This window comes from Elephas maximus, chromosome 1 (genome assembly GCF_024166365.1).
Source record: "Elephas maximus indicus isolate mEleMax1 chromosome 1, mEleMax1 primary haplotype, whole genome shotgun sequence".
NCBI classification, from domain to species: domain Eukaryota; kingdom Metazoa; phylum Chordata; class Mammalia; order Proboscidea; family Elephantidae; genus Elephas; species Elephas maximus.
The window spans coordinates 183,443,898-183,465,840 of NC_064819.1; the positions used below are offsets into that span (position 1 = coordinate 183,443,898).

The following is a 21,943-nucleotide window of genomic DNA, read 5'->3' on the forward strand; positions in this document are numbered from 1 at the left end:
TTCAGTTTTGCTATGATGTGTTTAGATGCTCAGAACATTTAACACTTTCTCTGATTTTGCAAAATTTTCAGTTATTTCTCTTCAAATATTACTTCTCTGTATTTCCCCTCTATTTTTTCCTTCTGGAATTCCTATTAGATGGATCATGGAGTTTCTTAATCTGCTTTCCATTTCTCATAGCTGCTTTTTATATTGTTTCTTTGTCTTTTTGTACTGTATTCCAGATAAATTCCTCAGTACTATGTTTAAACTCACTAGTTCTGTATTTAACCATGTCCAGCTGAGAGTGTACTTAAGAAGATAAATTTTTATCTTATCTGCCTTTGTATAAACCCAACCAAGCCTAGCCCAGGGCCTTTTATATACAAGCTGTACAACAAATGTTTGTTGATTAAATAAACATATCAAACATTGTACATATTTGATCATTTTGTTTCTTGATTATATATACATAACTTTATTAATAACCAAACATCATTTTCATGTAACAAAAGGTCACCATATAAAGAAATCTGTAACTTAACTTTTCAATAAAACATAGCAATATTTATCAATACAAACAAATCTTAAATTTTTATGCGAAGTTCATGATAAATGGAGAAAATATTGAAGTTGTCAAGGATTTCATTTTCCTTGGATCCATAATCAATACCACAGAAGCAGCAGTCAAGAAATCAAATAACATATTATACTGGGCAAATCTGCTGCAAAAGACCTCATTAAAGTGTTGAAAAGGTGAGAAGTCACTTTGAGGACTAAGGTACACCTGACCCAAGCCATGGTATTTTCAATCTATGGACAAGGAATAAGGAAGACTGAAGAAGAATTGATGCTGCTGAATTATGGTGTTGGCAAAGAATATTGACTATACCATGGACTGCCAGAAAAACTAACAAGTCTGTCTTGGAAAAAATATGGCCAGGATGCTCCTTAGAAGTGAGGATGGTAAGACTCCTTGTCATGTACTTTGGCCACATTATCAGGAGGGATCAGTCCTTAGAGAAGGACATCATGCTTGATAAAGTAAAGGGTCAGCGAAAAAGAAGAAGTCCCTTAGTGAGATGGATTGACACAGCGGCTGTAAAAATGGCCTCATGCATGGCAACGATTGAGGATGGTGTAGTACTGGGCAGTGCTTCGTCCTGTTGTACATAGGGTTATTATGAGTCTGAACCAACTATATGGCACCTAACCACAACAATAACATGCAAAGTTAAATGTGTGAGTTTGTGTGTGTGTATGTATGTGTGAAAGAGAGTGAGAGAGAGAGAGATCTGGCTGTAAGGCTGACCAGGCCTTGTTATTTTTCTTTGAGAAAGCTTCTGGGATCTTCTGGCAGAATCCTTAGGTCATGAACCCTCCAGCCACCCCTAAACTTTGGATTGCTCTTGTATGTGATCATTTCTGTTGTTCTCTATATTGTAACTTTATGGTGACTAAATCCTGGTGTAGTACAAGGGTAAGAATTTTTGGTTTTGCTTCCAATGTTTTATTTGGTGGTGCTCAGCATTTCACGCCATACAAAGTAGCACATGGGAAGATGGCAGCAGTTTGCTTTGTAAGCAGGCTACCCTACCATCTTTTTAGTTGGAAGATACACTGAAGAAATTTTCCCTCTTCACTCATACAGATGAGTCTGTCCCTCAATTTCTTCCATCTGTAATCTCAAGTGCCTTTAATAGCTCAGGGTTCACAAAGTACACAAGGAAAGATGCTCGCATCCTTTAAACATGTAGGGATGCTGGGTCACTTGACACAACCAGTTAAACCAGTACTATCCCATTAAATGGCTATAGCTGGTGGAGTCTAACGATCAGAAAGGACTACAAGCTGATTCATGTAAGAGCCTCCCACCATGAGCCCAACTTTCAATGATATTGTATCCTCTCTGCAGAGAAGTGGAACATTTATCAATTCCTTAATCGCTATTTTGACGATTGGTGGGCAACAACTGCTCTCCTCTTTCACATTCAGTTGTCCCTGTCAAGTTGGGAAAAATTTCTACTACGGTTCTGCTTTTCTAGTTATTCCTGCCTTGATCCTGCTGATTGCTGGCTATGCTCTGAGAAGCCAAATGTGGACAATTACTAGCGAATACTGCTGTAGTTGTGCCCCTCCATGCCGCCAAATCAGCCCCCTGGAACGCAAGCTGGCTTGCCTTAGGTTCTTCAGCATCACCGGGAGAGCACTTGTTGCTCCATTAACGTGGCTGGCAGTGACCCTACTGAGGGGCACCTACTATGAATGCGCAGCAAGTGAGTTTACATCTGTGGACCATTACCCAGCATTTGACAACATCAGTGCCAGCAAACGAGAAGAGATCCTAGCTGGGTTTCCGTGTTGCAGATCGGCTCCTTCTGATGTGATCCTAGTAAGAGATGAAGTGGCTCTTCTGCACAGATACCAGTCTCAAGTAAGTTCTTGATTTTTTTTTCTGAAAAACAATCTCATATCAAATACAGCCAGTGGAAAATTTTCTTTTTCCTGCTGCTTCTTGTGTTATTTGACATACAAGGTCTTTCAATATCTGGCCCCTGACCACTTTTCTGCAGGATCCCTGTGACCTCGTGAATCCAAATTTCTAAAGATTCTATCAACTCTTCATGCTCTTATTTTTCTGTCTTCTTCCCTTATTACAGCTCTCTGCCAGCTTCTTACATCTGGCTAACTTCTCTTTAATAATTTAAGTCTCAATTTCAGCATCATTTCCTCTGCGAAGTATTCCCTGATACTCTTCTTCAAATAAGTCAATTTCGCTTCTGTTGTGTTTCTTCAGCATCCGTGTTTACTGTATCAAAAACTATTTTACTATAACATATTTCTTGGTTTTCTGGTTTATCTCCTTCTTTAGGCTTAAAGATTGTGATGAGAATGAATGTATCTTAAATTATTTACATCTAAGCACCCATAACCAAGCACCATGCCCAACCCGCAATGGGAGCTCAATAAGTGATAGTTGCTGAGATAATGGGTAACCTAAGGGTCGGCAGTTCAGATCCACCAGGCACTCCTTGGAAACCCTATGGGGCAGTTCTACTCTGTCCTATAGGGTCGCTATGAGTCCGAATCGACTTGACGGAACAGGTTTGAGATGGCCTTTCCTCTACCATGCTGGCCTCTGTTAAGTTAAGCTGTGGTGAAGTATCACTTTGTAGGTTTTAGCCTCCATAGAGTACAGCTACCCCACTGTGCACACACTGATAATTCCAGGCTTGTTGATGAATCACAAGCTGCAGAAAGACCTTCATCTCCCAAACTGTGGCTGTACACTGCTGGCTTTCCTAAATGTGTAGAACTTGTTTCTCTTACTTTACATCACAACTGGTAAATATTTGAAAAAGAAAAAGAAAAAAAGATTTCTAAGAGCAGGAATCTGTCACTCCAGTCTTTAAAGGTAGACACTAAATAAAAATTTACTTATGGTGCCCTCTTGTGTGTCGGAGTAGAACTGTGCTCCACAGGGTTTTCAATGGCTGATTTTTCAGAAGTAGGTCACCAGGCCTTTCTTCTGAGGTACCTCTGGATAGACTTGAACCTCCAGCCTTTTGGTTAGCACTCAAGCATGTTAACCATTTGTACCTCCCAGGGACTCCTAGACACTAAACAGTCACAGAAAAACCCAGGTCATTTTTCCTTCAAAGTATGTTTAGAAGACAAATCATAAAACTGGTTAACAAACAACTATTTGAAAGGGGAGGGAAATGGAAAGGAAAACTGTTTGATACCCCAAGGCACAACGACTATACTATCAATAATATGTCTAGGGAAATAAATTCTACTTACTGATTTTCTTCTTTGGTGGCGAAAAACAGGAGGTAAAGAGCAACTCAGGAAGAATATCAATGAATACTTGTTGGAACATAATTGAAGACACTATAGGAGTCTACCATTATCTATCATATCATCATTTTCATCACCATCATTATCAAGTATTTATTAAGCACCAACAGAATGCATAGCCTGTATCTGATGGTTGAGAAGTAAGATCGGGCTAAAAGCAGAGAATGTAGTTTATGTACCTTACATCAAGTGTATTTGGTGGGTTATAATGTCTTTCACTTCAAGAACAGTACTTCGAATCGATTCTAAGTAAACTGGTCAAATTCCTGTGTAATCCAAAAGCCATGTTGAAATGGCTAGGCCTATATTTTCTTTTGGAGTCCCTGGGTGGCACAAACCATTAACACAATTGGCTGTAAACTGAAAGGTTGGTGTCTCAAATCCACCAAGATGTGCCTTGGAAGAAAGGCCTGGCAATCTACTTTCAAAAACTCAGCCACTGAAAACCATCTGGAGCACAGTTCTAGTCTGACATACATGGGATTGCCATGAGTCAGAATCAACTTGACAGCAACTGATTTCTTTCTTTTTTTTTTTTCATATATAGTCTTTCAGACCTATATCTGCATGAAATGATCAGCAAATTCCTCTTGTTAATATTTTGCTGTTGTTGGGTGACATTGAATGAATTCACTCATAGCAACATCATGCAACAGAGTTGAGCTGCCTCACAGGGTTTTCTTTGCTGTAGTCTTTATGTAAGCAGGTCACCAGGTCTTTCTCCTGTGGAGCAGCTGTGTGGGTTCGAGCCAACCTTTCTGTTAGCAGCTAAACATTTAACCATTGCATCACCAGGGCCCCTTTGTTTACGTTTTAGATAGAGGCTGGAAAAACAAAGTTCTTACCACATTTCAGCATTCAGCTTTGTAGGGATCTCTCCTGCCATGCCTGTTTCTTGACTCTTCGATGTATTAATGCTTTCTGTTTTTCTTTTTAATAACCATGTGAAGATGCTGGGCTGGATTTTGATCACCTTGGCAATCATCGCTGCTCTAGTCTCCTGCTGTTTGGCGAGGTGCTGCTCTCCCCTCACCTCTCTGCAGCATCACTACTGGACCACCCACCTGCATAACGAGAGGGAGCTCTTTGAACAAGTGGCAGAGCAGCACTCGAAGCTCCTCATCATGCAGCGCATAAAGAAAATATTTGGCTTCACTCCCGGGAGTGAAAACGTCAGACACATCCGTATTCCTTCTTGTCAGGATTGGCGAGACATTTCGGTACCTAGTTTTCTATGCATGGGTGACGAACTGCAGGGTCACTATAGCTTCCTTGGAGACACGGTGGATGAAGATAATAAGGGAGGCAAATCAGAAGGTATTGAATTAAAACCTTGATGTCAGCACCTTTCATAGTTCAGGTGGCTTAACAGATACTTTATTTTTATGATGATGGAGTTTCAGTGTAATCACTTCATCTTTTCCCTCTCCTCTGATATTTATTTACATAAGGACACCCAAAATTACCTGATAATTGTGCCAAAGTCTCTCTCTTTTTGAAATTTCACTGATGATGTGGTAATGCCTAAAATGCCCATACTGGTCTAATGAAAACAATCCGGAACTTGAAATCATATCAAAATTTGAATCTTGGTTCTGTTACATAGTAGCTGTGTGAGAATTAACATTTCTGTGTGTCATTTTGACATCTGCACAATGATAGTAGCCACCCCATAGAGCTGTTATGAGGATTAAATGTGAGAATGTATGTAACGTGTTCTGCACAGTGCTCTTCATAAAATAAGTGCTAATAAATGTTAGTTTCTCCTTTCCTCTTTGCATTCCAATGCCTTCCAGCATGGTTTTCCCCGTCTCTATTTTCTTATTTTCCCTATTTCTACCTCTATGTCATATCCAGGAACTCTTTACTGCCTCCTTCTCTTTCTTCACGCTTAAACGTATGACCTTTTGAAGTAAGGGAAACAGCTCTTTCTAATGGTAACATGCGAGGGAGAAGCCCATGCAAGAAGGTCTTGAGTCATCCTGCCATAACCAGGGCAAGGCGATGCATGACTATGTCATTGTTATACCATAAATGCCATTTTTAACACCTACAAGCTAGGAGCATTTTTATAGCAACTACATATAAAGCTTATCCAGAGAACTTCCCAAACTCTCCTCCACTAGAGGGATACTATCTGTGCCTTTTCGAAGTTGTTATTATCAAATTGCACCTTTGCACTCAAAATCCATTTGGGGAACCAAGGCTGCAACCCATATTTGTATATCCATTACCTAGAACTCCAAGAGGGAATCCCTGCCTGACTTTTCTATGCCTGGTTTTACTAAGTAGAACCTCCAGTATCTGACAGCTTTCCAAATTATCTCGATTATTTCTGATGGGTAGTGTTTAGTACCTGATCGTTGCCATTTTCACTAAAGCTATGGGTCATTGGCCAAAACAAGCAATCAGAGGGTTTTTACTTTCTTTTTAGCCAAAGTAATGGTTTCTTACTGGGCAATGGACCAGCTGCCAGTGGTCAACTTATTGTCAAGGTTCACTTTCAATGACAAGAGAGAGCTTGACTATCTAAACTGCAATTAATTATTTGGTGATCTACTTTTATACAGTTATGGAATAAAGAGTCTGTTTTGTAAAACTCTTAATAGAAACAAATAGAAAGTGAATTTTAAGGAAAGAAAATGTTTTCTGTTTCTTACCAATTACAGACTGTGTAGTATAGGACTTTCCTCAGACAGGAGACCTGTCTCGCCCTCACCATTATTTATTAGTTACTTAACCGTGGGCACATCAGTTAGTCTTTCTGGGACTCAATCGTTTCATCTATAAAATAGGGATAATGATACTTTACCTGCTGGAAAGCAAGAAACTGAACTAAATGAGTTTTTGAGGACCTTCCAAATCTAATTAGATTTTTAAGTTTATGTTTATACGTGTATGAGTCAATATGTGTACAGCCCTCTAGACTGTCACTAGACCCAGGTGGTTTTTTTGGAAGGAAAATATCAATGAGTTTGATTCTGAGCTTTCTCCAGAGACATTTATTGGCATTTCATTTTTAGAAGATTAATGTACTGATGTTTCTCAAGTGGCCAAGGAGAACTATTTCATTTTGTCACCTAACTCTATACCTTGTACTGATAGGACATTATAAGAGAGATTTAAAAAAAAAAAAAAAAAAAAAAAGAGGCATATTGTGGAAGGCTCTAGTTTTGTTCCAACATAAATTAGCCATATATACATGGTCACAACCCCTTTAAATTTCACTCTAAAATCTCTTCCAACTCTATAGTTCTCCGAGAATTTTTGAAAGTCCCTGTATTGGCACGTTTAGTTAAATTAGCACTCTACACTGTGCTCAGAATTAGTTTAGCAGGGTCCTGGGAATACACCGCAGTAAAAACTCTTCAGTAAGATTTTCAGTTAACAGCAAAAACTAAGAATGTATGAAGTTAAAGCATTATATCATTAGAAATAAGGTTAATAGTTGTTTATACCTAAATAAGGAAACCCTGGTGGTGTAGTTGTTAACAGCTATGGCTGCTAACCAAAAGGTCTGCAGTTTGAATCCCCCAGGCGCTTCTTGGAAACTCTATGGGTCGGTTCTACTCTGACCTATAGGGTTGCTATGAGTCAGAATTGACTGGACAGCAGCAGGTTTAAACCCTAATACCAAGAAACTTTGTTTCCACTCGCTTCTGGAAGCCCTTTCTACAACAAAGTCTTTAAGGGTGTGATATACACAGTTTATATTTTAAGCCTGTTAAGAATGATTTTCTTCTATAACTTTCTAGCAAAAGATTGTATATTTTCTGGCTCCTCCACATGGCTTCAAAGTTCTTTACAGCATCTACGTGAACATATGAAGGATAGTACACATTCCTGGGTTTCACTGTATATTATCCATTTCAAATTAAATTAAATTCCCTATATATTTTTTTTTCAGTCCAGAGTATTCTTTTGTACCACAGCCAGTTAGACAAAAATTTCCATTAAGAACATGATACTTCCTCCCCTTTATGCTTAATGGATTTATATAATTATAAAACATATAATTACAATCAATTATGTGCTAATGCTACCTTACATTTTGCTACCAAATGCTTTAGGCTACCACATCAAGTGCTGTGGCTTGGCACATATACAGACTTACTCATTTCTTAACTTCAATTTTTTTCACCTCTACCCTCCACCATGACAATCTAAGTTACCTCCTTCCTAGGACCCACAAATACAACTCCAATGCTTAGATTAGATGTGTTTTACTCAGTTTTCTTTATGTTTCCCGATGCTGAATTGTGGAACCACATTACACATTGTCATCTTCTTTGTCTCCTCTCTGTTTTCCTTCTCCAATTCCTTTTAAAAAAAGAAAAGATTCTAATACACAATTGCAGTGATACACAACAATGTGATTTTACAAAATGATTGCTTGCATTCTGTTTGTAGCACAAAGGGAAATCACATTAATCCTAAAAATTTTTTTGAAATATTATCACCAACCAACCAAAGTCTTCCTGAATGCAAGACTAGGTAACTATTTGTTATTTCAAAATACAAGGTGTAGAAGACACAGCTTCAGCTTTTGACTAAAGTCGGCCAAAATTAACAGTGGTCACTAACGAACAGATACTGGGATATGGGGGCAGTCTGAGGAGGACCTACAACTGCTACACAGTGTTCCCCTTGAGATGTGGGACACACATCCGTAATGTGACTCCGGAACAGAAGAGCAATGGATGACATTTTCAGAGAGGCAAGAAACATTATTATTGACTTGTACTGTTTTTTTACTAACAGCCAAGATTAAATTTCTCTAATTTCAATACACAGAAAGTCAGAAAGTAAAAGGATTTTAAGTGTGGTTTCCTCTGCTGCCCCCCAGTGGTCTAGACAGATATCTGCGCCTATCTGTGGCGGTGATGGTAGTAACCAGTTGCCTTAGAGCAGATTTGGGGATTATCCGGAGGATGTGAATGCCAGTGGGATCACTGGGGGCCATCCTGGAGGCAGCTTCCGGGGTTGGATTATTCACTGATTAAAACAAAAACAAAGACAGTTGCCCATCCAGTCTACTCCAACTCACGATAGAACTGTGCCCCGTAGGGTTTTCGATGGCTGATTTTTTGCAAGTAAATCACCAGGGTTTTGTATCACCTAGGGACTCTGTGGTGATAGTAGTAGCAGTAAAAATAGTAACTATATTTAAATTTTTTTTATGAGTTGGAATGGACTCCACAGCAAAGGTTTTTTTTTTTTTTAAATAAAGTACTTGCTATAAACTGGCTACTTTAAATGAATCATTCCATTTACTCCCTACAACAAACTGGCATACAGAGTCACATATTAGAAAACAACTTGCTGGAATGACATTGAGTAGCATAGAGAATGTGAAGGAATTTTGTGAAAAATCCTATAAAAATAAAATGTTTTCTTATTCATATAGTTATTGTATTAGCTAACTGGTGAACCATGGGTCATAATTGGAATCCAGGTCTGTCTAACCTCAATGAAGTAAGTTACCCCCATTTTATGGAGGAGGTAACTGAGATACAAAGGAATCAGGCAATTTGCCAAAGGCCACATACCTATCAGTGATGGAGCCAGCATCCAAACCCAGCAGTCTGGCTTCTGAACTTGCTCTCCAGCGCACCGTGCTAGAATACAGCCATGGAGGCAGCGTATCAACCTGCCAGGGCCTTACAGGCATTAGGAAGATTCTGCTCCCACTTCTGTCAGTGAATAACTAAAACATCTTGAGCTTCAACATAAGGTACCTTATCGCTTCTGAGTACCTATATTTCTACTTTTACTGTCCCTGCATACAAAGGAGTGCATCTTCAAGACACTGTGCTTCTTCAAGAGTGACTCGTCTACTTTCACTGGAGCATAGCTTTGGACTTAGGCTGCCCAACCCCAGTGGCACTGACTCCATTAGCCAGACTAATCCAAGGCTGCCCAAATGTCTCAGGTGTTCTCTTATGTGGGGATGGGCCACACCAATCCAAACCCTTTGCCATGGAGTCAATTCCGACACATAGCTACCCTATAGGGCAGAGTAGAACTGCCCCCATAGAGTTTCCAAGGCTGTAATATTTATGGAAGCCAACCGCCACAGCTTTTTCCCATGGAGCAGCTTGTGGGTTCAAGCCGCCAACCTTTCAGTTGGCAGCTGAGCACTTATTCACTGTAGCTATAGGGCATGGCCAGGCCACCACTATAATTTGTCCATTTGTTTTCTGTAGGCCATAGTTATGAAGGTCCCTGGGTGGTGTAGATGGTCAACATGCTTGGCTACTAATCCAAAAGTGGCAGGTTTGTGTCCACCCAGAGATGCCTCGAAAGAAAGACCTGGTGCTCTACTTCTGAAATCAGCCACTGAAAACCCTATGGTGCACAATTCCACTGTGACACACATGGGGCCTCCATGAGTCAGAATCAGACAGCAGTTGGTTTTACTGGATACTTATGAAGGCTCAAAATGGGAGTCAGGCAAACATTGTCTCCAACCATTCGTATGGTCTTATATAAACCAATCTCTTAATTTTCCCTACACAGGATACAGAAGGGTGAGTAAATTATGGGAGTGGGTGATTAACGTATCTTGAGTCACAGATCTCTTTGAAGAGCCATTCTGGGGAAAGCCATTTTGAGAAAATGATCCAGAAAAACCGTGTATATACACAGACACAGGCTCACATACTTCAGAGTTTACATACCTTAGTACACTAAATAACGTCCCCCCAAGCCCCCGCCCGGCAAAAAAAAAAAAAAAAAGAGAGCGAGAGATCCACATCCCAGTCTCCGGAATTCATGAATGTTACTTTATAGGCAAAAAGAACTCTGCAGATATGATCAAGGTAAGGATCTTAAAATGGAGAGATTATCCTGGATTATCCGGGTGGACCCTATGTAACAGCAAGGTCATTGTAAGAGAGACACAGGAGGATTCAGTCAGGGAGAAGGCAACGTGGTGACAGAAGAGGAATGTCAAGGACCGTTGGAGTGACAGGGTGAAAGGCTAGAAATATGTCTCCCTAGAAAATATGCGCCTTTGCTCCAATAATGATTTAATAGAGTATGAGGTCCTATGAGAAAGGCCTATATTTTGTGTAGAAGAACAAAACAATTCATGTTATTACTGACCGAGATGGAATAGTAAAATTTAGTATTCAATTTAACCATGCCTGCACTCACGTCCTGTGCTTTGAGCCCTTTCTTCCAAATTTCCTAGAACGCCCTCTGGTGCCTGGGAGCCAGATAGAATGGCAAAAACAAACGTTGCCGCCCAGTTGCTTCCGACTCATAGCGACCCCATAGGACAGAGTAGAATTGCCCCATAGGATTTCCAAGGAATGGCTGGTGGATTCCAACAGCCGACCTTTGGTTAGCAGCTGTAGCTCTTAACCACTGCACCACTAGGGCTCAGATGGAATGGCAGGGGTCCTTTTCTCCCCTTTTGGGCGCTATCTGATGCTCTTCCGCGCTTGGGACATTCATGGCCCAACTTTGGGTTTGAGGTGGCACCGGCACCATCTGTGTTCTGATCAGAGGGCCAGCTCCATAACACACCCTAGGCAGCACGGTGATGGTAGGTTCTTTATTCAGTGCACCACCCCTGCTGGCACCCAGGGTGAAGCTCGGTGACACAGGTCAGGCAGTTGCTAGGTTGGTGCATCTACTATCTCCTCTGACGGTTTTCAAAAGGCCCTTCAGATCGCTATCCTGTCTGGCTTCTAATAGCTGTAGTGAATCTATGTTCTAGGAGTTGTCAAGGACCTTCCTTTCTAGAGAATAGCACGGCTCTCCTAGCTCCACCCACAGGCGAGGTTCGCCTGTCCTCTGAGCTGGTGGCGGTGTGTGGAAGGTAGGATAGGATCAACATTGAAAGAAATCTCATTCTACGTTCTAGGAATGCATACTCATGGCCTAAAGACTTCAAGAAAAGACATGGTTGGAAAGTATGTTTTCTTATATTTACACTCTAAAATTCCAATTGTAAATTTTACATGACCAGAAAACAAAGTAGTATTCACATTTCCTGTATACTCTGGGTGGGACTTGCATTTGTGGTCATCATCAAGGAAGCACAGTAACAACCTTTGAGAAGGTCATTTGAAGCCAGTTTTCGGGAGCATCGCGATGGATGATGGAGCTTAATGAATGTCTTAGTTACCTACTGCTGCCTTAACAGAAATACCACAAGTGGGTGGCTTTGAAGAACAGAAATTTATTTTCTCACAGTTCTGGAGGCTCAAAGTCTAAATCAGGATCTTGGCCTGATTTTTTCCTTGTTGGTAGCCCCAGGATGTTCCTTGGATTGTAGATAATCCTCACATGTCATCTGTCTCCCCCTGTGTGTGTGTCTGTGTCTATTCTGGTCTTTTTATAACTCAGAAGGGATTAGGATACCTACATCCGTATGATCTCATTAACATAGCAAAAAAAAAAAAACCTATTTCTAAACAGGATCACATCCACAGGTACAAGGATCAGGAATTCAACACATATTTTGGGGGACACAATTCAATCCATAACAATCAGTAATGATGTAACTAGCATTAAATAAATGGCATTGAAGATGGAGGAAGGGGTCACCAGCCAAGGAATTCAGGCAGCCTCTAAAAACTGAAAAAAGCAAGGAAATAGTTTCTCTCCTAGAACCTTCAGAAAAAAGGCAGGCCTATCGACACTTGATTTTAACGGTATTATATTATATAAATGGTATCAAGATATTGCAGAGGCAAGAAGTATATTTTTTAATACAAATTCCAAAGAGACATGGCATTGTGAGTAATAACAGTGCTGCTACCTCTTTCTCATGGAGAGGGATATGAAAGCAGACAGGAACAGTGTATTTGACAACAGAATATATGAAGAGATGGTTCCATGACTCGAACAGGAAGAAATGGTGCCTGGATACTATGAAAATCTTCACATGCATTGGTTAACAATAATAAACAAATAGCATTAGTACTTCTTCTTTACTATTATTCTATTTCTTCATCAATAAATCACTATGTCATAGATGAACCCTTGAATCTTTTAATCAAATTTTGTATCTAGAAGGGGATGATGCAAAAAAGGTTTGCCCATGACCCTGCACATCTTAGGGGTAACCAAGACTCAATTCCTCACTATATTTTCTTGCAGGAAGTCAAATAAATGGATTTGGCTTAAATTTTAATTTTGCACTTTTAACTCCCATCTATTTTTCCTCCTATACATTTTTATTTATTTATATTGCATTTCACTAAAAATATCTTCTTCCATATCTTGTTTGCTCCTTCATTTTCTCACCTCCTTCCCATCCAGTCCCTTGAAAATCCAAAGCCCAAGAAGCATGTGTGTGTGTGTGTGCATGTGTATGTGTCTGTGTGTGCGTGTGAGAGAGAGAGAGAGAGAAGAAGAAAGAGCATGAGAAAGTTAGGAAGAAGACCAAAATAGTCATTGCTCTAGCTAGAGAAAAGGTGCATGTACAAATTGTATATCTTTTCTGCCCACCTCATACTTTGTCTTTATGGGTGAGGTAATGTTAGAAGTTAGCCCACTTAAAATTAGTGTTATTCCTGCTCTGTTTTTGTCCACAATCAAGGCTCCCATTTGTTACATGGATCAAGGTCATTAGCATCAGAGTTGTTAGGGGAGTAATACCACCAACACCAGAGGTACTACTCTTCCTACCAACACCAGAGATGTTAGCCGCTAACTTTGAAGTCTGGTTCCACACAACTGACTCCAATACAAGCACGATTTTGAGGAATCATAGACTTACACATGGAAAGAATCTTGAAGCACAGGTTGCCCAAATCTCTCATTTTGTAGGTGGGGACACTGAGGCCCAGAGAGGGTGTTTCTCCCAAAGTTACATGGTAAATTAATTGTAAGGAAGGCCTGTAACCTCACTTTATAACCTCCTGGCCCAGCAGTGCCCTATGTACTAATATACAACAGTGAACAAACAAAGGTCCCTGCCCTCATGGAACTTACATTCTTACAGAGGGAGAAAAAACATAATAAATAATTTTAGTACATATTTGAAAGTGATAAATTCCCATGCAAAAATAAATCAGGGTAAGGGAGATAGAGACTACTGAGAAGGGAGGGGTTATAATTCTAAGTAGGGTGCTCAGGGTAGTCCCATTGAGAAAGTGACATTTGAGAAAAGACTTGAAGGAAGGTGAGGGAGTGAGCCATGTGGGTATGGAAGGAAGAATATTTCAGGCAGAGGGAACGGACAGCGCAAAGACTTAGGAAGGGAATTTGCATGGCATGTTTGAGGAAGAGCCAGAAGGCTAATATGGCTGGAACAGAGAATAGGTGGCAGAGTAACAGGAGATAAAATCAGAGAGGTAACAAGAGCCTCAGCTGAGGGTGGGGAAGCCGGATTGTATTAAAAAAAAAAAAAAAAAAACCAAACCCATTGCAGTCGAGTCGATTCTGACTCATACCCATCCTATAGGACAGAGCAAAACTCCCCTACACAGTTTCCAAGAAGTGTCTGATGGATTTGAACTGCTGACCTTTTTGTTTAGCAGTCATAGTTCTTAACCACTATGGCACCAGGGTTTATTATAGAGACATGAGCTTAACCTGAGATGCAGTGGGGCAGGCTATGAGCAGAGGAGTGACATGACCTGATTTTAAATATATTTTAACAGAATCACTCTGGCTGCTGGGTTGAGTCAGAGTACAGGAGATAAAGATGGAAGCAGGCAGATGAGTTAGCCTAGAAGATATGTTACTGGAATTCATAACCCTTCAAGGGAACTCTTCAGAGTTCACAGAATGAGAATTTCACATGATTTTATGTATTTGTGACTGGTGATAAGTCCTTGAGATACCTGCCTAAATGAAACATTAGTCACATAAACTGTTTACTGTGAGAGTTAAAATTAACCTTTAAATAGGGAAATCCCAATTGGGAACTTCGAGAGCAGTGTGAAATTGCCCAGAAAACTCATAGCCACTGAAAGTATATAAACACCAGACCATTTTTCCAAAATTGATATTACTAGTAAATAGCAACTGTGCATGGGGCCTGGATGAACCCCTGAAACTATTGCCCTGAGATAATCTTTAAAACTTACACCAAAAATATCCCCTGAAGTCTTCTTTAACCAAACGGCAGTGTAGCTTAACATACTGACAATGGCAATTCAAAAGATTAGATAGGAACCTCAGGGGCAGTGAGTTTATGTTAATGAGGAACATTTCAGAAAAAGAGGGTGAGAATGGTTGCACAACTCTAAGGATATAACCAATGTCACTGAATTGTACATGTAGAAATGGTTGAATTGGTGTATGTTTTGCTGTGTATATTCTCAACAATAAAATAAAATGGCAGCTTTGAAGAAAACAAAATATAAATGAGTAAGACTAATCTCTTACAGACAGATTTCTTAATTAGTAAAGATGAACAACAAAGAACAGCAGCAGAGAACACTGCTTCAGAGGACAGAATATTTTTTATAATTACTAATAAATAACATATGCATTATTTCATGTTATTCAATTGACCTTTTAAGCTTATATAGCTTGTAAATGGCTAAGGCTGGGCTTCTCACTTCTGTCTCCAGATTCCATGATGGTTGTTCACACTGCACCATATGTCTACTACCTACAGAGCTTGAAACACACTTGTTCCATAACCCCTTTAATTACAAATTAAAACACCAAAATAAAGTCTGAGATAATGCCAGAAGATGAACTCCTCAGGTTGAAACACATTCAAAAACAACTGGGGAAGAGCTGCTCCTCAAAGTAGAGACGACCTTGATGATGTGGCACAACTCATTAATAATCAGAACATGAAATGTATAACGTATGCATCTAGGAAAATTGAAAGTCATCTAAAGTTAAATTGAATGCATAAAGATTGATATCCTAGGTATTAGTGAGTGAAAACGGACTGGTATTGGCTATTTTAAGTTGGACAATCATATGGTCTACTATGCTGGGAATGACAACTCGAAGAGGAATGGTGTTACGTTCATTGTCCAAAAGAACATTTCAAGATATATCCTGAAATACAATGCTGTCAGTGATAGGATAATATCCATACGCCTACAAGGAAGACCAGTTAATATGACCATTATCCAAATTTACACACAAACCACTAAGGCCAAAGATGAAGAAATTAAAGATTTTTACCAACTTCGACAGTCTGAATTGATCAAGCAGGCGATCAAGATGTATTGATAATTACTGGGCACTGGAATGTGAAAGTTGGAAACAAAGAAGGATAGGTAGCTGGAAAATATGGCTGTGGTGATAGAAATGATGCTGGAGGTTGCGTGACAGAATTTTGCAAGACCAACTACTTCTTCACTGCAAATGCTTTTTTCAACAACAGTGACTGAAACACGTGGATCTCGCAAGACGGAATACACAGGAATCAAATTGACTACCTCTATCGAAGGCAATGGGTTTTTATGGATGGAAAGCGATGATGGAGAAGCTCGATATCGTAAGTCAGAACAAGGCCAAGGCCAACTGCAGGACAGACTATCAACTGCTCGTAAGCAAGTTGAAATTGAAGTGGAAGAAAATTAAAACAAATCCACAAGAGTATAACCTTGAGTATATCCCACCTGAATTTAGAGACAATCTCAAGAATAGGTCTGACACATTGAACGCTAATGACTGAAGACCAGACGAGTTGTGGAAGGACATTATACATGAAGAAAGCAAAAGGTCATTAAAAAAGACAGGAAAGAAAAGACCACAATGGATGTCAGAAGAGACTCTGAAACTTGCTCTTGAACATACAGTAGCTAAAACAAATGGAAAAAAAGGGCAGTAAAAGAGCTGAACAGAAGATTTCAAAGAGAAGCTCAAGAAAACAAAGTAAAGAATTACAATAAAACGCGTAAAGACCTGAAGTTAGAAAACCATAAGGGAAGAACATGCTTGACATTGATCAGGCTGAAAGAACTAAAGAAAAAATTCAAGACTTGAGTTGCAATATTGAAGGATTCTATGGGCAAAATACTGAACGACACAGGAAGCATCAAAAGAAAATGATGGAAAACACACAGTCACTGTACCGAAAAGAGCTGGCTGACATTCAACCATTTTGGAAGGCAGCATATAATCAAGAACCGATGGTACTGAAGGAAGAAGTCCAAGCTGCACTGAAGGCACTCGTGAAAAACAAGGCTCCAGGAACTGATGGAATACCAATTCAGATGTTTCAGCAAATGGATGCAATGCTGGAAGCGCTCACTCATCTATGCCAAGAAATCAGGAAGACAACTACTTGGCCAACCGACTGGAAGAGATCCATATTTGTGCCCATTCCAAAGAAAGGTGATCCAAGAGAATACAGAAATTATTCCAAAGAAAGGTGATCCAAGAAAATACAGAAATTATTGAACAATAAATATCATTAATATCACACACAAGTAAAATTTTGCTGATGATCATTCAAAAACAGTTGCAGCAATACAACATGGAGCTTCCAGAAACCCAGGCTGGATTGAGAAGAGGACGAGGAACGAAGGATATCATAGCTGATGCCAGATGGATGTTGGCTGAAAGCAGAGAATACCAGAAAGATGTTTACCTGTGTTTTATGGACTGTGCAAAGGCATTTGACTGTGTGGATCATAACAAATTATGGATAGCATTGCAAAAAATGGGAATTCCAGAACACTTGTGTTCATGTGGAAGCTGTACATAGACAAAGAGGCAGTCGTTGGATAGAACATGGGGATATTACACAGTTTAAAATCAGGAAAGGTGTGCATCAAGGTTGTATCCTTTCACCATACTTTTCAATCTGTATGTTCAGCAAATAATTGGAGAAGCTGGACAATATGAGGAAGAATGCAACATTAGAACTGGCAGCTCATTCACAACCTATGATATGTAGATGACACAGCCTTGCTTGCTGAAAATGAAGAGGACTTGAAGCTCTTACTGATGGAGATCAAGGGCTACAGCCTTTCATTATGGATTATATTTCGACATAGAGAAAACAAAAATCTTCACAACTGGACCAATAAGCAACAGCATGATAAACAGAGAAAATACTTAAGTTGTCAAGGATTTCATTTTACTTGGATCCCAATCAACCCCCATGGAAAGAGCAGTCAAGAAATCAAACAACATATTGCATTGGGCAAATGTGCTGCAAAAGACCTCTTCGAAGTGTTAAAAAGCAAAGATATTACTTTGAGGACTAAGGTGCACCTGACCCTAGCCATGTGTTTTCAATCTTTTCGCAGCCATGTGAAACCTCGACAGTGAATAAGAAGACCAAAGAAGAATTGATGCATTTGAATTACCGTGTTGGTGAAGAAAACTGAATATACCATGGACTGCCAGAAGAACAAACAAATCTACATTGGGAGAAGTATAGCCACAATCCTCCTTAGAAGTGAGGATGGCAAGACTTCTCCTTATGTACTCTGGTCATGTTATCAGGATGAATCAGTCCCTGGAGAAGGACATCAAGCTTTGTAAAGTAGATGGTCACTGAAAAAGAGAAAGATTCTTAACGAAATGAATGAACACAGTGGCTACACCGATGGGCTCAAACATGGCAATGATTGTTAGGATAATGCAGGACTGTTGTATTGTCATCTGTATTGTTCTGTTGTATTGTCTTCACTATGATTTAGACTGGATGGCACATAACAACAGTAAAGGCAATTTACCTGGTAAGAATTCTCCACCTTCTCTGTTAATGGATCTCCTGTGCTTTGTGAAGTGTCTGTTATTGTTAAAATGAAATTACAGACTAACCGAAAAATGATAATGCTGCCCATCTAGATGTGACAAAGTAAAGATCTGTGTCTTGATTTCATTAATGCTGGAACTCTACTAGGGAATTATCCACGGTATTTAAAAAACAAAGAAACTCGAGCATTCTGAAATATAAAGACTTACTGTGAATATATAAATAGGTTTGAAAAGATTGAGTTTTACCAAAGATTTTATATCAATAAAATAGTAAAGCAAATACAGTGGCTCTCCATTTACTACATTAAAATTTGCAATCTATAGTAATACTTTATACTACAGCAAGATGATCTAATAGCAAAATGTCTGACATTTTCCTTAGTCAAGTACATTATTATTTCGATTAACTGCAATAAGTTTTTGCACTGCCATGCCTTCTCTCAATATAAATTTATATTTTATAGAATTTCATAGAAATAGAATGGAGGTAGACACTCTTTGAATTATTTCATTCAACAAAACTATTTTGAATTCATACATTTGTTGTTATGTATCAATAGTATGTTCTCTTGGTTTCCCAAAGCTCCATTGTGGACAGATTAACAATTACAACCAATATATTCAGCTAGCACAGATATAGGTAATTTTTAATTACAAATTCATCAGTAGATATTGAGACACTGTTTCTTTTGTTTGTATCCAGTTATTGAATTTATACTCTTTTAATATCTTAAATTATTTTATTAGTGTTAATATTTATACATTCCCTTATTATTCTTTTAACGTTTATAGGATCTCTAGCAGTGGCCCTTCTTTCACTTTTGATATTGGTAATTTGTGTTTTCTCTTTTTTTCTTGGTCCATCTAGCCAGGAACTTATCAATTTGATTGATTCCTTAAAAGAGCCATTTAGTTTCATGGATTTTCTTGTTCTTTTTTACTGATTTCTATCTTTTATTATATCCCATATTTTATTTAAGTGGGTTTAGTTTGCTCTTATTTTTCTTGCCTAAATTGGAAACTAAGACCATTATTTTTAACCTTTTTCTAACATAAACCTTATATTAGTTGTTCTGCATCTTCACTTAATTTCATAGATACCTTTGATCCATGAGTTATTAATATTATCTTCCTTACCAAACTCATTCTGTCTTCCTCATCTCATTTTGGTCAACAGAGCTTTATCTTCCCAGTTATTCTAGCAAAAACCATCCTTGACTCCTTTTTCTCACAACCCAAATCTAATGTCAGCAAGTTCTGACATTTCTACCTTCAAAATATATCCAGAATTTGATCATTATTTTAGCACTTCTATTCCTACCTTTCTGGTCCAAGTCACCATTGTCTTTTGCTTAAATTGTTGCCACCTAAAAGGTTTCCATATTTTCAGACCTTAGGCCTGGTGGCGCAGTGGTTAAGAGCTATAGCTGCTAACCAAAAGGTTGGCAGCTCAAATACACCAGCTACTCCTTGGAAACTCTATTGGGGCAATTCTACTCTGCCCTATAGGATCACTATGAGTCAGAACTGACTTGACAGCAATGGGTTTGCTTTTAACCCCTTTAATTATATTCACACAGCAGCTAGTCTTTCCAAAGCTTAAAGTCAGAATGTGTTACTCTTCTGTTTAAACCTCTTATGGTCCTTCATGATTTACAATTACCCCTTCTCCCCAGGTCACTGTGCTCCAGCCACACTGGCTTCCAACATGCCAGGTGGGACTGCAACCTTAGGACCTTTGCATTGGCTGTTCCCGATGCTCAGAAACTCTTTTCCCAGATAACAAATCATTATAAACCCTGGGCACTGAGGATATCCTGAAAAATAAGCACTGTACACTAGCAAAGTTACTTCACATATTTTATTTAATCCTTACCAGACAGGAGAGCTTTCACTTTTTTTTTTCCCTCTCCTTAAAGTTTAAAACAATGCCTAGAATCAACCCTAAGTACATGGAATCGGTACCTAAGTGTGCCTACGTATGGTTGTTTCAACCTATTCCTTTGCTACAATACTCCCAATAAACTATCAAGATGCCTCTGGGCCATGGAACACCATCATCTTCATAGCAATAGTTCACCTTCTTTAGGGAGCTTCTTATTTAAAAAACGTTCCCTCCACTATACAAATGAAAAGCAGCTTTAATACCAACCAAAACCCGTTGCTGTCCAGTTGATTCCGACCCATAGCTACACTACTGGACAGAGTAGAACCGCCCTATAGGGTTTCCAAAGAGCTGCTGGTGGATTCGAACTGCCTACCTTTTGGTTAGCAGCCGTAGCTCTTAATCACAGCGCCACTAGGGCTCCAGCTTTAATACAGGGGGAAAGAAAAGGAAAAAAAAAAAGTGGAACGATCTTTTACTATGTTGGAATTATCCTCTTATGCTTTTCCACGCTGTTCTTTTCTGACTAAAAAAAATTATTCCTTTATAATAAACAAGTTACATATATATATATACATATACAGGTTAAGCTGTCATTTTAGCCATTTTCTTAGCTTTTGCTATTACGGTTTCACAGGATGAGATGCAGATCAAAAATGGATGTATCTTAATTATTTCCTTAGGTTTATTTTCAGGAGCGGAATTACCGAATCAAACGGTCTGAACATTTTTTGGGGTATTGATATTTAAACGGATTGTTAAAAGTTACCGAAATCTACGTCCCCATTATCAGTTCACAGAAATAACGCAATTACAGAACTGTGAAGATCGAGATTGAATTCACACATCTTTATCCACCCACCCTCATTGTACAAATAAACTTAAAAGTGAAGCCTAGAGATTTGATCCCAGAACCAAGTCGACTTCTCCCGGGATTCGATTTGTTATATGCTGGGCCATCCCTTACGGACCCACTCCACGCACTGGCAGAGCTTCTGTTCCTGGGATCACTGGGCTCTACACTGGTCCGGGCCCCTCACCCCACGCCCATAAAAAGTAGGGAAAAAGCGTAGAAAGCACCTCGACCCCATCACTTGACGACACTGCGCCGACAAGGTCGTACACCAAAAAATCTGGACATTCCTAGACACCCCCGAATCCCACCACCGGCTACGCAGTCTGCCGAGGCAAGTGAGGCCGGCCTTCAGCCCAGACACATCGAGCGAGGACGCCACGCCGCGGGGCTTCGCAGGCTCAGGCCCTGCAAAGCCCAGGAACGCGGCTCTAGGTGTCCTTGGCGAACGCCAGACTGGACACTTTTGTCAACCCGGCAAATCCCGAGCCCGCTTGGGGCAGGCGGCAAATCAGTGCCCCTGATGGCCAGGCCGAACGAGTCGAACGCGGAACTAGGGAGCAGGCAGAAGCCGACAAGAGGTTGTGGCTCATCAGGCCGGGCTTGGCTTTGGGCCCCGGGCCTCCCAGCCAGGTACTCTGCGCCTGCGCCCGTCCGGCCGCCGCCAACTCTCCCGGCGCGCCGCGGTCCCGGCTGCAGCGCGCCGCCTCGGTGTC

At 39.8% G+C, this 21,943-nt stretch overlaps 2 protein-coding genes across 2 annotated transcripts in view; one reads left to right on the forward strand and one right to left on the reverse strand.

Moving 5' to 3' along the window:
- The window catches only part of TRAPPC3L (trafficking protein particle complex subunit 3L), a 75,367-nt gene extending 53,497 nt beyond the window's left edge, over nucleotides 1-21,870 (reverse strand). Inside the window, exon 1 of the mRNA XM_049899610.1 lies at nucleotides 20,751-21,870. The gene's annotated coding sequence lies outside the window, so the exon portion shown is untranslated. The remainder of the gene's footprint in view (nucleotides 1-20,750) is intronic.
- CALHM4 (calcium homeostasis modulator family member 4) lies at nucleotides 1,856-5,177 on the forward strand. Its single transcript, XM_049899579.1, has 2 exons — nucleotides 1,856-2,413; nucleotides 4,791-5,177. Exons 1-2 carry the CDS (start codon nucleotides 1,856-1,858, stop codon nucleotides 5,175-5,177), a joined length of 945 nt encoding a protein of 314 aa, XP_049755536.1.
- Nucleotides 21,871-21,943: the final 73 nt, after the last annotated feature.